The 17,080-nt window shown below is 38.7% G+C and overlaps 1 protein-coding gene across 1 annotated transcript; it reads left to right on the forward strand.

The window, feature by feature from the left end:
• Nucleotides 1–183: 183 nt before the first annotated feature.
• NUDT21 (nudix hydrolase 21) lies at nt 184–14,790 on the forward strand. Its single transcript, NM_001035331.2, is given in 7 exon segments — nt 184–418; nt 5,495–5,695; nt 6,566–6,629; nt 10,797–10,886; nt 12,371–12,446; nt 13,139–13,253; nt 14,513–14,790. Coding segments are annotated over 7 exon segments (684 nt in total). The 5' UTR covers nt 184–302; the 3' UTR covers nt 14,535–14,790.
• Nucleotides 14,791–17,080: the final 2,290 nt, after the last annotated feature.

A 17,080-nucleotide genomic window follows, 5' to 3' on the forward strand; every position in this document is an offset into this window, starting at 1 on the left:
CTACCCAATAGAAAGCACCGAGGTAAAGGAAGGTGGAACCAGTACCTGATTTACCAATGGGAGCCCCAGATACTGCAGCCATCCCAGCAGTGATTGGATCGTTCGGGGATAGGACACCGCCTTTCTACTTCCTGCCGCCAGAGGCTCCGGGTGCACTTCCGGCGTCCGTATGCCTCCTTCGGCGTTCTCTTGTTAATGGCCGCCGGCGGCTGCTGACTGGGACGCAGACAACCGCTGCTCACACAGGGAAAGTCTCCCTGCCTCCCGTTTTCCGCTCGCTGCTAGTGCCGGAGCTCTCCAGCATGTCCGTGGTGCCGCCCAATCGCTCGCAGACCGGCTGGCCCCGGGGAGTCACCCAGTTCGGCAACAAGTATATCCAGCAGACCAAGCCCCTCACCCTGGAGCGCACCATCAACCTGTAAGTGCGGCCTGTTCCTCGCGCGCGGTTCTGTCTGCATCCCCTTGGTCGTGAGCGCCCCTAAAGACTCCAGTCTTCTGGAGCGGCCTTCCCTTCCTCACCTTCCAGCGCCACAGACTAGAGCCCTACTTGAGAGGGTTTTCCCTTTCCTGGAAAGATGGCTTGTTTCCATGTCCCTGCATTCAATGTAGAAAATGCTTTGAACTCATTCTTTCCCCACGTCTGTGGAGATAATCAGCCGCAAACCGTGGTGTTTATCCTTTAACGGCGCGTATATGGCATTTTGTGTGTTTTTATTTGTTGTGAGTAGTATAACGTAGGAGAAGGCAATGGCACCCCACTCCAGTACTCTTGCCTGAAAATCCATGGATGGAGGAGCCTGGTAGGCTGTAGTCCATGGGGTCGCTAAGAGTCAGACATGACTGAGCGACTTCACTTTCACTTTTTACTTTCATGCACTGGAGAAGGAAATGGCAAGCCACTCCAGTATTCTTGCCTGGAGAATCCCAGGGATGGGGAAGCCTGGTGGGCTGCCGTCTATGGGGTCGCACAGAGTCAGACACGACTGAAGCGACTTAGCAGCAGCAGCAGTATAACGTAGTATATCGTTTTTGCCGTTTAGGCTTTGCTTTAATAGTAAGCTTTCGAGATCTAGCTATAATGCGCAGGCTTAGTCTTTTCCTCTGTTGCTTTATTGAGTGTGGGCTCCTGAATACATTTTATTTATCTGCTTAGGGCTGTCTGACTTTTATTCATCTGCTTAGGGCTGTCTGACTTCCCCCATGTTCCGTTACATGTTTTCGCCGCCGCAGCGACAGCATCCGAGCTGCCAGGAGGCCCCAGCTTGGGAGGGGGCTGGGGCTTTCACTGTAGATGGGCTTTCAGACCTTGGAGGTGGTAGTTCAGGCTCTAAGACGTGTCTGACTCTTCGGCGTCCCAGGGACTGCAGACGTCCAGGCTCCTCTGTCCATGGGATTTTCCACGCCAGAATACTAGAGTGGGTTGCAATTCTCCGGAGGATCTTCCCGACCCAGGGATCGAACCCGCGTCTCTTGCCAGGCAGGCGGATTCTTTACCACTGAGCCACCTGGGAAGCCTTTTCTGTCCTTGGAGAGGACCAAAATGTAGTCCAGAGAACCCATTGTGGGCTGCATTTTACTTTTAACATCTTATTGTTTAAGCGCTTAAAGCCATTGCATTTCGAAGCCACTCTCAGAAGTAATCTGTGGCAGGGAATTGAAATTTGGGCTATGTCTTGCTCAAGAAATTTATCAGTATGCTTTTTCTTTAAAAAAAAAAAAATCATTTCTGAGAGTTTGAGAGGCACCATGGTGCCAAGCTAATGGAGGAAAATGAGCAGTTTACGTTGGTCAGTATTTAAAGGATGCAAGGATTTACTGATACTGGTGTTTTGGTAGGGAACATTAGGTGTTTCTCTACTTTATCTTCAAACAAATGAAATTTGCTCAAAAGGGATTTGAATTGAAAAGATGGTTTTGTTTTATTTGACAGAACAGGTGATGGAAATTCAGGTAATAAAAATGTTGGGTTTATGAAATCTGGAACTATACAAGCATACAAGTAATAGGAATTCCCTAGTGGCTCAGACCAGAGAAGGCGATGGCACCCCACTCCAGTACTCTTGCCTGGAAAATCCCATGGATGGAGGAGCCTGGTAGGCTGCAGTCCGTGGGGTCGCTAAGAGTCGGACACGACTGAGCGACTTCACTTTCACTTTTCACTTTCATGCATTGGAGAAGGAAATGGCAACCCACTCCAGTGTTCTTGCCTAGAGAATCCCAGGGACGGGGGAGCCTGGTGGGCTGCTGTCTATTGGGTCGCACAGAGTTGGACACGACTGAAGTGCCTTAGCAGCAGCAGCAGTGGCTCAAACAGTAAAAGTCTTCCCGCAGTGCGGGAGAACTAGTTTCAGTCCTTGGGTTGGGAAGATCCCCTGGAGAAGGATATGGCAAACTACTCCGTATTCTTGCCCGGAGAATCCCACGGACAGAGGAGCCTGGTAGGCTACAGTTCATGGGGTGGCAAAGAGTCGGACACGACAAAGGGACTTCATTTAACTTCATACAAGTAGTAGATACTATATATATTAACAGACTTCCCAGGTGGCACTAGCGGTAGGGAATCCACCAGCCAGGGCAGAACAGGAGACACCATTTTGATCCCTGGGTCAGGAAGATCACCTGGAGGAGGAAGTGGCAACCCCTCCAGTATTCTTGCCTTGAAAATCCCATGGACAGGGGAGCCTGTTGGGCTGTGGTCCATGGGGTGGCAAAGAGTTGGATATGACTGAGCGACTGAGCATACACATACAAGTTAATATCTCTAGCTATTACACTAACATAATAGCATTTTAATTTCACATCACATCTTTAGAAAAATCCTCATAGTATTCCCATGAAACGGAAAAGGCTAAATGTTTTTGTTTTAAATGTGAAAGCACAGCTTCTGTATTACTTTCATTGGTTACTATTGTTAGTGCTCACAGTTTTACCTTACTTTACCTTGATTATTCGATCGTTTTGCATCAAGCCATTATATCGAACTGCTACTGCTACTGCTAAGTCACTTCAGTCGTATCTGACTCTGTGCGACCCCGTAGACGGCAACCCACCAGGCTCCCCGGTCCCTGGGACTCTCCAGGCAAGAACACTGGAGTGGGTTGCTATTTCCTTCTCCAATGCATGAAAGTGAAAAGTGAAAGTGAAGTCGCTCAGTCGTGTCCGACCCTCAGAGACCCCATGGACTGCAGCCTTCCAGGCTCCTCCATCCATGGGATTTCCCAGGCAAGAGTACTGGAGTGGGGTGCCATTGCCTTCTCTGAACTAACTTGGTGGAAATGTTTCAATTTTTGCTCCATTAAAGTTATGAGTTAATGGATTCGCAGTACTTTGCCTCTCCTGTATAATCACAGTATTCAGAAAGAATTGTTGTGAATTCAGTTCACCTGGTTGAGTAATGGCCTAAATTGAAAATAAGTTATCTCTCCTCCAGTATATTTTATGAGGAAATATTGCATGAATGCTTAGTTTGTAGCAGGCACTAGGATTAATGCTGCGTAGACAGTGGTGAGGAAGTCAGGTGTAGTCCCTGCTTTACAAAGCTCACAGTAGGATGGGAGTACTACAGATGTGTCTGGGCTGGCACTGACTTCACAGCTGAACAGTCTTATATTTCATCTTAATGGCATCTTTTGATATGAGAGCTGGGTTTGCAATCGAGATGTATAAGAGCTATCTTTAATTCTAATTCAGGTGATGAGAACTGAATGTTAATGTATACAAAGCTTTTTTTTTTTTTTTTAATTGCAGGGCACAAAGTGCTATGTGGGGTTGCTGCTACTCATGATGAAGGTGTTAGATTTAGAATTGAGTCTACTGGGGAAGGTCCTAAAATCTTTAGAGCACCTTGGAAATAGTTTATTTTAGTTACTTTAGCGCTGCTTCACTTAGCCCTGGAATTTGGCTTCTGGGATTAAATTTTTTTTTTTTACATTTTGGCAACCTTGATTTGTTCCCCTTCTAAGAATAGCTTAGTGGATTAGTTATGTAGTTGTTGACTTCTAACACAAGGTGTTTTGGTAGACAAGATATGCTGGGGACAGGCAAGTGTGGCCAAAGCATTCTTACCCAAAGGTTTATAATCAAAGGCTGCTTTCTGTAAGTCTTACGATCAAAGGGTTGCAAGGTGGTACCTGTGATGAAATGAGTTTTTAAACTATTTTTAAGGAAAAAATATTTACTAGGCAAGAAGAAAACTTTTCAATATGTTGTATTTTGAATTCTTGCTAAAGAAGTAGAGAATGTTTATAATTACATCTAGTCAGCAAAAGATTCAAATGAAGAGAAAGGAAGAATAAAGATACTGAATAGAAGAAATGCAGAAGGCTCAACATCTTATAAGGGAAAGAAAAGCTCATCTGAAGAAAGGTACCAGAAAACTCTGACAATAGTTGACGGGACAAATAGAAAATAAATGAGGAGATGATGGAAAGTGGTGGCTCAGTTTGTAGAAAAAGACATCAGGCATTAGCACCCATAATTAATAGAATTTATGATTAGATTGGTAGAGGAGCCCAAGGGCACATTAGCCAGGTTGACAATGTTAGCATCTAATACCAGAGGATTGCCAGTTTCTCGAAGAAGGCAATAGCACCCCACTCCAGTACTCTTGCTTGGAAAATCCCATGGACGGAGGAGCCTAGTGGGCTGCAGTCCATGGGATCGTGAAGAGTCGGACACGACTGAGCGACTTCAATTTTACTTTTCACTTTCATGCATTGAAGAAGGAAATAGCAACCCGCTCCAGTGTTCTTGCCTGGAGAATCCCAGGGATGGGGGAGCCTGGTGGGCTGCCATCTATGGGGTCACACAGAGTTGGACACGACTGAAGCGACTTAGCAGCAGCAGCCAGTTATTCAGATAGCCACTCCTCTATGCATTTAAGAGCTTTAAGGATATTGTCATCTATACTTGACCTCGACTTCTCTGGTGGCTCAAGCGGTAAAGCATCTGTCTACAATGTGGAAGACCCGGGTTTGAACCCTGGGTTGGAAAGATCCCCTGGAGAAGGAAATGGCAATCCACTCCAGTACTACTGCCTGGAAATCCCATGGACAGAGGAGCCTGGTAGGCTACAGTCTACGGGGTCGCAAAGAGTCGGACGCAACTTCACTTCCCTTCATCTATACTTGAGAGTTCAAGTAGGAAGTAACAGCATTGAGCTAATGAAAACTCTGGCTTTAGAGTCCAGAGAGCTAGATTCTAATCTCTGCTGCTGCTGCTGCTAAGTCACTTCAGTCGTGACCGACTCTCTGTGACCCCAGAGACGGCAGCCCACCAGGCTCCCCCGTCCCTGGGATTCTCCAGGCAAGAACACGAGTGGGTTGCCATTTCCTTCTCTGCTGTCTTATTAACTAGTTGTTTAACTTTTTTCAAATTCTTTGTCTCTAAGTGCAATATATATATACACTTTTTACCAAGGTTTCTTTTCTATGATTGGTGTCTGTCCTAGTAATTTATTGTCTACAGTTCTCAGATATCTGTCTTTGGATCACAGGTACCCTCTTACCAATTACACTTTTGGTACAAAAGAACCCCTCTATGAGAAGGACAGCTCTGTTGCAGCCAGATTTCAGCGCATGAGGGAGGAATTTGATAAAATTGGCATGAGGAGGACTGTAGAAGGGGTTTTGATTGTCCATGAGCACCGGCTACCCCATGTGTTACTGCTACAGCTGGGAACAACGTTCTTCAAATTGTAAGTGTCATTGGAAATGAACAACTTTGAATAAGATGGCTGTTTTATGCAGCTTTAAAATAGAGCTTTAGCTTTTAGTCATTTGTCTCAACAAACACGGCTGTTATTGGAGTCTTGGAAGAGAAACTCAAAAGCATTTTTTTTCCTCCATTGCAGTGTTCATTTATGAACTATGGTCTAACTAGAATGGCCTAACTAGAAATCTTCATGTTTCTGTGTATTGTTGATGCTAATGACTGAGCTTGAGAGAAGCCCTATGAAACAAACGAGTCCAAGTTCAATTTCTAGATGTCTTTGTAGCATTACTGAGAACAATTGATTTTATTTCTTGCTTAGGATCAATAGTGTTTCCTATTCTTAAAATGCTTTACATTTTTATAGATGATTGTTTAGTTTTCTCATTTAAGTTTATAAATCTCTCAGTATGTTTAGTCCACAACTGTTTGACTAGATTATACCAAAAAGAGTGTTCTCATATACTTAGTTTGGAATTCTTAAAAAATGCTGCATTCTTCAGATCTAGAGAATGTGGGTCCACTGCTCCCTCAGCATTTCTAGACTCCATTATCACTAGATAACTTCCAGAGAGAAAAAATCGGGATGTACTGGTTTCCAGCAACTATGTGGTGTTTATGTTGTGGTACATATTTTAAGACTAGGGTTTGTCTACTGTGAATCTCGTGAATGGACATGAATTCCGTTTTCTAGCACATTCTTCCCCCTCCATTTGACATTTGTTTGCTTTAATTGCCTTACGTGACACCGAAATGTGTTACGAAGTTACTTGATAGAAGTAGTAATTATTGTGTTTTTCCTGTTAACCAAAATTGTTAATACAAGTTGAAAGCTGAAATTTTAACCTTTATACAGACCTGGTGGTGAGCTTAATCCAGGAGAAGATGAAGTTGAAGGACTAAAACGCTTAATGACAGAGGTATTTTTCTGTTTAACCACTTTGATGATTTCATTAATGCTCATCTAAATACCGTCAACTTAATGCATAGTCAGATTTTTTTATGCCTTGAAAAGGATGAGTTTATTTTAAATATTTAGTTTTCTGTAAATAAAACATAAATCTTAGAGTGTTAGTACAATGTTTATTTTCTATAAGTTGAACTTATACTTTGTCGTAGCATTATTTTCCATTGAAATAGTTGATGTAGCAATAATGGTTAATAAAACAACATTTACTGAGTATTGATTGCTAAGCAGTGTTCTAAGTGCTTTACATGCAATAATTTGTTTAAACATCATAATAGCATTAGGAAGTGGGTGCTGTTAATCCTGTTTTACTGATAAATTAGGGCACAGAAAGTGCAAGTAGCTTCCTTGATATTTTACAGCTAGTGTGTGGTGAAGTTGGAGATTTGAATGCAGGTAATTTTATTCCAGAGTAGGTGTTGGAATTTTGACAGGAGAATGATTCCTGTTACATACCTATTTTCATTTTTGCACATACCTTTTAGGCTTTGCCCAGGTTGTGCTACTTTTTAGAAGCTGTTCTAATGTCTGTCTCTAAAGACTTGGGGCTAGATGCATATAGATGCCGGAGGTTTTTGAGATTGTAGGCTGTTTCATTAATAAATAGTTTTCTTTCTTAGCATGCAACCCCCCTTAGTTACAAAACTAGTACATATTCTGTGCAAAATCCTTGGCAAATACAGAAAGGAGACAAAACTAAAACCTGTATTTCTTCCACTTTGACTTGTTTTTTAGTATTTCTAAAATGCAGTGTTAGTCTTAAATTTTGTGCTGTTTGAACTTTCATTTATATACGGTAGATTGAACCTACCTGCTTACCTCAGCTTTTTCTTATAACTCCACCAAAAAACATTAAAGGGGTTTTAGAAAGATAAAAGTCCAGTAGGTTGATGGATTGTAAAATGAGACGGTAACAAGGAAAAAGTGTTTGAAGGTAGAAGGCAGATGAGCGAATCATAATCGACTTAGCCAAAACCTCAGTCTCCCAGAAGGGCAGTCAAGGACCCAGCACTCTAGAACATCAGAAAAGCTTAGGAATTGGGGGTACTTGTGAAAGAGGGGGTGTGCATGGACTGAAAGCTGAATTGACTGGCAGTCTGCATAGGATTATTGATGTACCTAGATCATCTTCCCTACTTTACTTTTAGGCAAAGACTGCTGCTGATTAATTCTTGGTAGAGATTGAATTGGAAAACACTAAGCAATGAAAAAGTTAAGGAGGTGGGGAGAATAAGTGAAGTTACAGCCTGGATAGTGAGACTTCTACTAGGCTGATAGTGTTAACAGCTAGTTTATATACCCCAGGTTGAAAATTAGAGGGTTTCCCCACCGCCCTGGAGAAAATGGAGAGTTCCAAAGAATACTTTGATGATAGATAATATTTGGGAATCTCCCCAAAGAACTAGGGTAGCCTTGTCACTCATGTACACAGAGTTGTCAGTTAGGCAGCTTATTTTACCCTTAATTGTGAGCAGGTATCCAGTATCACCAGGCTTTTGGGGAAACTTCTAAACAGGAAAGAGCAAAAGAAGCAAAGGGAACTTAGCAGAAACAGAAAATTCAGTTATCAGTAGAATTATAATTAGTATTATTGATATGATAAAAGGAGACATTGTATCTGTAGAACAGTGTGCCATTAGAAAAGACTACATAGCCAACAAAAAAGGACTCATGAGTAATTTTTTTTTAAAGGCAGAATTAAAAATTGAGTAATGAGTTAAAAATTGAGTTGAAATCTATCAGAAAGTAGAACAAACAGAACATAGGTAAGAGAAAAGGATCAGTATAAACTGTAGAAACAATAAGGACCTACTGTATAGCACAGAAAGCTATATTCAGTATCTTGTAATAACCTATAATGGAAAAGAATCTGAAAAAGGCTATATATATATATATATATATATATATATGTATAACTGAATCATGTTGCTGTACACCTGAAACATTGTTAAGCAACTATAATTCAATTAAAAAATAAAATCTAACCTGGATAAATAAAACAGAGGAAAAGGAATTAGCAAAACAATAATTCAAGAAAGTTTCCCAAACCTAATCATTAGTTTTCAGATTGAAAAGACCTACTGGCCTTCTCTCTAGAAAAAGGGTAAAGAGAAAAATCCTGAAAGTTTCCAAAGTTGGGGACAAGGAATGGGTAGACCTGGGTTAAATGCAAAAACATTAAAGTCAGAAATGGCATCAGCCTCCCAGAAACAATACCAGAAGTTAAGTCATGGAGCATACCTTCATAAATCTGAAAGTACGTAGTGTCCCTCTGAGACTTTTTTATCTAATCAAACTATAAGTCAAGTGTGCAGATAAAGTTATTTCCAGCCCAGCAGAGTTTCTATAAAGGTGATGTCTTTTATACCTTTTTTTAGGAAGCTAGTGGATGGAGGATATTCACCACTAAAATGAAAGAATGAAGAAAGAAAGAAGGGACAGGGTTAAGAATATAGAGAGGATCTAATAACACAGGAGAGAAAACAAGGGAAGCCCTAGAATTCCAGCTGTGAATCAGGGCTGAGAGCAACTACAGATTGAAGCAGGATGATAGAAAAATGTCTCTTAGGAAAATAGAATAATATTTGAATTGAGAAGAAATTTAAACTCTTGTGGAGAATGTGGGGAATGAATTAGTGATAGTGAATGAAATGAGTATTGTCTCTGAAGGAAAGGATAGTTGTTCAAATAGGGGTGTGTAATTATAGTTTAATAAATGCTCTGCTGATTCACCAAGTCATATTAAATACTGAATGTTGATTTAAATACCGACAATGGGAGCATGGTAGAAGAGAAAGTATGAGTGAGGAATATGGTTTTAAGATCTAAATTCTTGTTCCACAGTAGAGGGTGTTAAATTTTTTTAAAGGTTTTTAAAAATGAAAAGCAATCAAGAAATGGTCATAAAAGAATATTAAAAATGTAACTATTAAAAAGTATAGTAGAGAGCTTGACAGATACTACCTCAGCCAGGTGATCAAGGTTAATATTTAATATCAGTGATAAATCATGTTAATGGAATGTACCCCCTTGCAATGATGTGATGAGAATGAAACTTTACCTCTGTGATTTTCCTTCCCCAATTCCCTGAAATCTGAAATCTCGGTCTAATAGGGGGCATTCTAGAAAACAAAATACCTAGCTCCTACTCCTCGAAACTGTGAAGGTTATCAAAAATAAGGAAAGTCTGAGAAACTGTCAGTCTTAGAGAAGCCTGAGGAGAAATGCAAATATAGTGTAATATTCTGGGTGGGATTCTGGAACTGAAAAAAAGACATTAGGTAAAAATGAAGGTTATCTGATGAAAATATGCACTTCGGTTAATAATAAGGTTATCAGTGTTGGTTCCTTGGTTGTGACAAATACGCTATCTTAATGTAAGATATTAATAGTAGGAAAACTGGCTGTGGGACATTTGGGAAGTCTCTTCAATCTGTAGATGCTCTCAGCTCTGATTCACAGCTGGAGTTCTAGGGCTTCCTTAGTTCTAGGCTTCAACTTTTCTGTAAACCTAAAACTGAGATAAACAGCTTATTTAAAAACAAGAAGAATGCTTTTAAAAACGAGGCAAATATCAGGGGGGGAAATGGCTAAGAGTTGAAAGTTGTAGCCAGTGGGAATGGTAAAATGGGACAGTTAATTGCTTTTTCTCATCATGAACTTTGTAAAACCATTTTTGGCTAATTAAAATGTGTAGAGCATAACTCTGATTAAGTTACGTTTAATCTTATACAGATTTATGGAAATGAAAACTGAATTTTGCATACTTATTTCTATAGCTTGGTTAGGTGGGTGGTTTAAAAAAGCTATAGTTGATTCTAGAAAACTGTTCTATGCCGTTGGTTGATATAGGTAATTAATCTTTGATTTTCAGTGCCAAGGCATAGAACAGATGGGTTGGTCCTCCATCATTATGTTGATGCTAGCTTGCCAGTTTTGAACTAATAGTTTATGTCTTGGGCAGAATGACACAGATAAATTGTAGAAAGGAAATTTATATGGGAGCATATTAGCTATTCATCTCTATTAGGAGTGCTGTGAAAAATACCTTCTTCACTGAAGAAGGATATTCATTGGTATGTATATTTAGTTTACCAGCTCTATCATTTCTTTTTGACAGATATTGGGTCGTCAAGATGGAGTCCTGCAAGACTGGGTTATCGATGACTGCATTGGCAACTGGTGGAGACCAAATTTTGAGCCTCCTCAGGTCAGTGTTCAGTTATATTTGCTGGACATTTGGGGAAGTAGGAAACTGATTTAATTCTAGCCATTTAAAAAGTTTGTAAGAGAATTTGACTTGAGATTTCCTTTTTTCTCTCATTAATTTAAATTAAAAAATAAAAGCCAAGCATTTTTTCTTTTAAAGGAAAATTTCAAATATGTACAAAAATAGCATAGTAAAAGTGAACAAATCCCATTAGCTGTCACTCACCCCCACCAATTAGCTCATGGTCATACTTCAGCAGTCCTATTCCTTTTGACTGCTCCATCCCTGCTGTCCACCCTTTTGTTGTTTTGAAGCACGCTCTCATTGGATCTCTCTGATGCCAGTGTGCATGGTTTTCATGATCATGTATGGTACCTCCAAAGCCTGAGATAGCTAGCTGTCTTGATTCATTATACCCTAGGGATTACTGTAGTCGGAGGACTGTTTAGGTCCCATTGGGATGGCACAGTGGAAATAGGCTTTTCCAGTTAGGTAAGAGTTGGACAGACTCAACTGAATCCTGGCATCATTGCTTAACTGTATCATTCTGGGAAGGATACTTAGTCTCTGCACAAGTTTCTTACAGAAATGGGAATGCTGATAACCTCCTTTAGGCAGCCTCTGTTTTTATCCTCCTTTCCCATTATGCCTGTTTTTAGCACTTTTTAAATTCCCCTGCCCTCAAATACTTCAAAAAGGAAAGTAGGCTTCTCTGAATATATTATGGGGAGATGCAGGAGAGGTTTCATTATGTGTGCACAGCAGCAGCAGAAGAAAGCTTATCTTAGGCTTTTAGAATTCTTTGTGTAAAATTCTTCATTCTCAGGTAGCAACCTTCCCTCTGTACTTCTCTTTTTCCTTTGCATTCTTCAAAATATTTTCTCCATTTTCACAAACAATTTGACTTTGTTCAGCTGACAGAGACCGCTCATCCAGTGTTCTTGCAGCATTGTCACATGTGGGGTGTGTGGCAATTGTGGGGAGAAATTTCCTGTCGAGCACCTTATTGTATTTAAACTTTGTATTTAGTAAACATGGTCTGCATCAGGATTCTAGCAAATTTAAATTTGTAATGATATGTTTTTAAAAGACAACTTTTATTATAAATATTTATGTCAGACTTCATTGTGTTTAAACTTGTCAACCTATAATTGTTTCTGTGACTGAATCATTTACTGCTTGATATTTTATATTTATTAAAGCATATATTTATTAGTTCATCTGTTAGGTACCAGATCTGTTAGGTAAAGGGAAAACTAGAAAGGGTTCTTCTTCAGGGAGTTTACACTGTATTAGGGGATAAACACGTAATAAATAGATGAAGCCATGGTGTACACGTTCAAATTCTATTGGGGTTATAAAGAAGTTGGTCTTCAGGCCTGATACTTGAGCTTAAAGTCTGAAATGGGAGAAGTTGGTCAGTGGAGGCATGGGAGGTGTCAGGGATGGCTTGGCAACTACAAATTATTCTCTTATTATTTTAGTATCCATATATTCCTGCACATATTACAAAACCTAAGGAACATAAGAAGTTGTTTCTGGTTCAGCTTCAAGAGAAAGGTAAGTTACTTTGTTTTTGAAGGCAGCCATCTAAAAACTTCTATAGTGTAATTTCAAGGATACCTCTATTTGTGGTTTTTCCTCAAGTTACTTGAATTTGGGAATTTATTGTAAAACTAAAAATGCATACCATTTTTATCCACAATTACCTAGTTTTTCTTGGATATGCCAGTTATGTTACTGGGGAAGAGTAAATAACTGGAGCCAAAAATATCAGGTTATAGTATTTTTAATAACTTTAGCTGCTGGTATTAATTTCACATTGTGATAAAATTTTAGGAGACAGATGAATTGATTTTTTTATAATAGAGTCTTTAGCTCTGTTGTGCACATTAACAACTAATTACTCTGATTTTTGATACTTTTAAAATGGAATTCAAAATAAATTAGAATATCAAGAGTCTCTTCTTTCTCCCAGAGCCAGCACTCATAAGGTGCTCTTGGTTGTTAACAGCATGGATTTCTTTAGAGTCCATTTCAAAGCTGTGACTGACCTTCTCTTAAAAGACACAATCAAAATGTGTTAATGAGAATTATTTTTTTCCTCAGAAGTTTCTCAAATGTAAAATTGGTGATTACTAGTGAAGCAGAAGCAGTGATTATACAAGGAAGTATAGAAAATGAATACTGTTTTTATTTTAGCCAATAAACACTGTTTTTGTTTTAGCCAGTAAACACTGTTTTTGTTTTAGCCTTGTTTGCAGTCCCTAAAAATTACAAGCTGGTAGCTGCACCGCTATTTGAACTGTATGACAATGCACCTGGATATGGACCCATCATTTCTAGTCTCCCCCAGCTTTTGAGCAGGTATGGAAAGTTGGGCTTTTTGTGTTTGCTTCATCTAAACTGGCGGATTTAAAATAATTCAAGCCACTTGAGGAGGGATAGTTCATAAATTTTGGTCTTCAAGGACACTAAGACAGTAGATGGATCCCTAGGTCTTATGTAGATTAAGCCAAAGATGACTGTGTCCTCAGACCTTAAGTTGTAGCATGACATTCTGGTATTGGTGCTTCTGTTCTTTTCCAAATCTGGTATTTTCTACAGGTAAGTTTGAAATCATCATAAAAGAAGAGATGGTAAAATCGTAGTCGACAATGTATAATAAATGTGATGGGAGTTATGTATATAAAACTGTGGAGAATTGAATCTCTTGTCATAATGAGTATTCTCATTACTCATTGGGAAATCTATTCAGGTCCAAGTTGGGGCATGTAGGATTGAGTCCTGAATTTTTACATGGAGTTTATTTATTTATTTATTTATTTTTTTAAGGCAGATGGAGTGATGAGAAATGTGTGTTGTTTTGTTTTTTAAATTGACTTATGCTGGTTGAGGTCCTTGTCAGTAACAGATAGGACTCACAGAATAACATAGTGGTTAATAATATGGATTCTACAGTCTGTGTGTGGATTTGAATTCCACTATCATTGCTTCCGGGCAGTGTGGTCTCTAACAAATTATTATACCTATTTCTTCACCTGTAAAGGGGGTGGTAGACCCAGCTTCAAAGATTTATAAGGACTAGGTGAAATAACATATAATAAAGTGCTCAGAATAATGCCAGGCACCTGGTAAATGCTTAACAAATGTTACTTTAAAAACAATTTCAGTTGTGATCTTGGCCTTCTGTGAAAGCGTGTTAAGTATGAAATTGGTCTTTCTGTTCTGGCACTGAAGTCAGACTTCATCTTTTGTTCCTGTGCTTTGGTCTGTTGATGGGTTATACATTGAAGTATGGGATATGAAAAAAGAGTCATGTTACTCATTTATTTAAACACTGTAAGGTAACAGTAATTGTGCTGGGTGGTCAGAATACAATGAGGTATAAAAATGTTTACTTCAAGGAAAGTGGATAATCAAACTTACACTATTAGAATTTTTTTAAGTTATAAGTATTCAGCAGCATTGAATGTAAGATATGACAAGTGGAAGAAAAGGGTGTCTATGTAGAAAATGCCCAAAATATCAAGGGAGAGTTTAAATGTCCAGATAAATTTATCTAAGGTAGAAAAAATGTAAATAATATTGTTTTTAATAAAGATATTGTTCTTTTTAAAATTCAGGTTCAATTTTATATACAACTGAGTTGCTGCACAGCAGAGAAGTAAGAGAAGCCGTCTCTGTGAGCACAACTATACACAGTGTAGAATAAACGTCCCTGAAGTTTTTTTGATGTTATCTCTTTCCCAGTCCTGAAATTAGCACCTGCTTTCTATTGTCTGAATAGTAAAGTTAATATGAAAAGCTAGATTGTGCTGTAAACAAATGTGATATTGTTTAGTTTACTTTTGGTTCTACACAAATATTTTTTGTACAACATTAAAGAAAGTGGACTTCTTTCTATTTGTTTTTTTGTTGTTGTTTTGTTTTTTAATTTCACATTAAACTTGTAAAATTCTTACAGGTGAGGATTCCTTTTCCCCAACTAGACAGGTGAATGTTAAGATATAATGGCTGATTAAGGTCAGTCAAGCCTTAAGCAAAGGCTTAAGTGGGACTCTTTGCTCTGATACCATTCTTGGGGGTATACTCCCAAGACCATGTTGTAGATTTTTGTGATGAGGATTGTCTGTTACTTTGGGGAACTGCATTTGCTTGATTGAATCCAAGGTGCAACTGCTATACCAATTTTACACTCTCTACGAGTTATATCACAGCAGAACTCCAAGTGTATTATTGATGAGTACATTTTATACCAGCGTAGCTAGACCTTATTTCACAAGCAACAGACGTTAACCATACAGGAAACTGTTAAGATTGACCTGGGAGTTGGTATAAAAAGAGGTCCAGGGCTCAATTAAACACCCCCCCCTCCCCAATAAGGGAAGTATTCATTATCTGTGCTCTTGTGAAATTATGTGTCTTAATTATTTTTATGGCTGTGGTGAAATGGTGATCTGTGAAGGAAGTTTCTAAAAGTGGGTCTGTTAGGTTTTGAACTCTTGGATTATAAAGTTTGTTATTTCAATTAATGTGGAGTTATAGCCAATGAGATGAAAGTTTGGTTTTAAAAAGTGACATAAAGCCTTTTCAAAAATATTTTGGAATAATCAGAATTAGATTTTGTCAGCCTAAGAGAAAAATACCAAATTTAAGAATCCTAAAAGCATAGTTAAATTAGGATCAAATTTGAGGGAATAAAAAAAATTCTTAAGGCAAAAGAATTGGCCTTGTTATTTCTTAATAGTACATTGTGTATGCCTTATTATAAACGGTTGATTGTAGGTTTAATGTAAAGGAAGTCTTATAAGATGCAGCTACTAAAATAGATTGCTAGTTATGTTTTTCATAGATAGAAATGAACTTTTGGTTAGTTGTGCATCTTTATGGTACTGATGACAGAGCTAGTCTCCTAAATATTGGGTGACGTGAAAGATACATCGTATATTCTTCCTATTTAGGCTTGAGAAAAGGAGACCGAGAGCAACTGAGCAATTTTAAACATTCAACTAGGTGAGGTCCTAAGAAACCTTCACACGGTTGTGAATCTAATAGTGGCTATAACTGTGCCTACTAATAGGTGAGCATCTGTCTCCCGGACCAAAAATGACCAGGGATCGCCTTTGAAAGAGCCTGTTTCTATGGATAGTCCCCCTCCTTCAAGTGTAACAGTTCTGCTGTTCTGCTTCACATTCACATGTTTCTAGCTAACTGTAATTTTACTGTTGAGCTCACTGATGCATCCTACAAGATTGGGGAAGGCAGAGATGGACATGGCTCAGTCTCCAGCCTACCTTCCATAATTGTTTCTGGCCTCCAATTGGAAAGCTATGGTGACCACTTTGAGGTGTGTTAGCTCATGCCCTTTGGGGAAGGTGAAGAGAGGCAGACTTTTTTGTGGTGTGATTTGAAGTGTTGTCAGTAAGGAGTGTTAGAGTTGAAATGTCATCCGATTCGAGGCCACTCATGTTCTTTTGTAACTCAAGCTTTGACCTAGAAATCCTTTCTTGATCATTACTTCCAGTAATATAAGTGCTTGAGTCATCCATACTTTGGGGCTTACGTGAGAAAAATGGTAAGCTGGAGTTACTAACCTGGAATATATAAGATCTGATTTTGAGTTAAAATTCATAATTCAAACACATTTTAAAACTTGTTTTTGAACTTGTTATAGTTGTATCCCAGTGCTCTCGTTAGGTTTCCTGATGAAAATAGAACTGGGGAAGTTCAAATTTGATGTAGTCCATTAGAAAGAGGGTACAGGGTACTGTTTAATTAACACTTTGATATGTAAGTTCTTATCATTTCTTCAAGAACTAACAGTCTTAAAATGTTCATTCCAATTCTTTACATAATCAATACTGACTAGTTTTAAATGACTTATATGTTTGAATGCCTTGTTTTCCAGGTTTGTTTGTAAATGAAAGCCTTCTTTGGCATTGTATAATTACAATATATGTCATGATCTTTTCCCTGAGTAAGTAGTGCATATCCTATATAAAACTACTAAATGGCATTGGAAAGTATTCAATAGATTGAGGGGAAAAAAATAAAGTTTTACTCAAATGTTATAAATCATATTTAGGATTGACATCCCTTTGAAGAAAAGCGAAATTTGTGTTTTTTTCTATGTGATGAAGACATGGTTTTTTTAATAAGTGGATGATACTTAAAATAGCATAATGACAATT

Source organism: Bos taurus, chromosome 18, assembly GCF_002263795.3.
Source record: "Bos taurus isolate L1 Dominette 01449 registration number 42190680 breed Hereford chromosome 18, ARS-UCD2.0, whole genome shotgun sequence".
NCBI lineage: Eukaryota > Metazoa > Chordata > Mammalia > Artiodactyla > Bovidae > Bos > Bos taurus.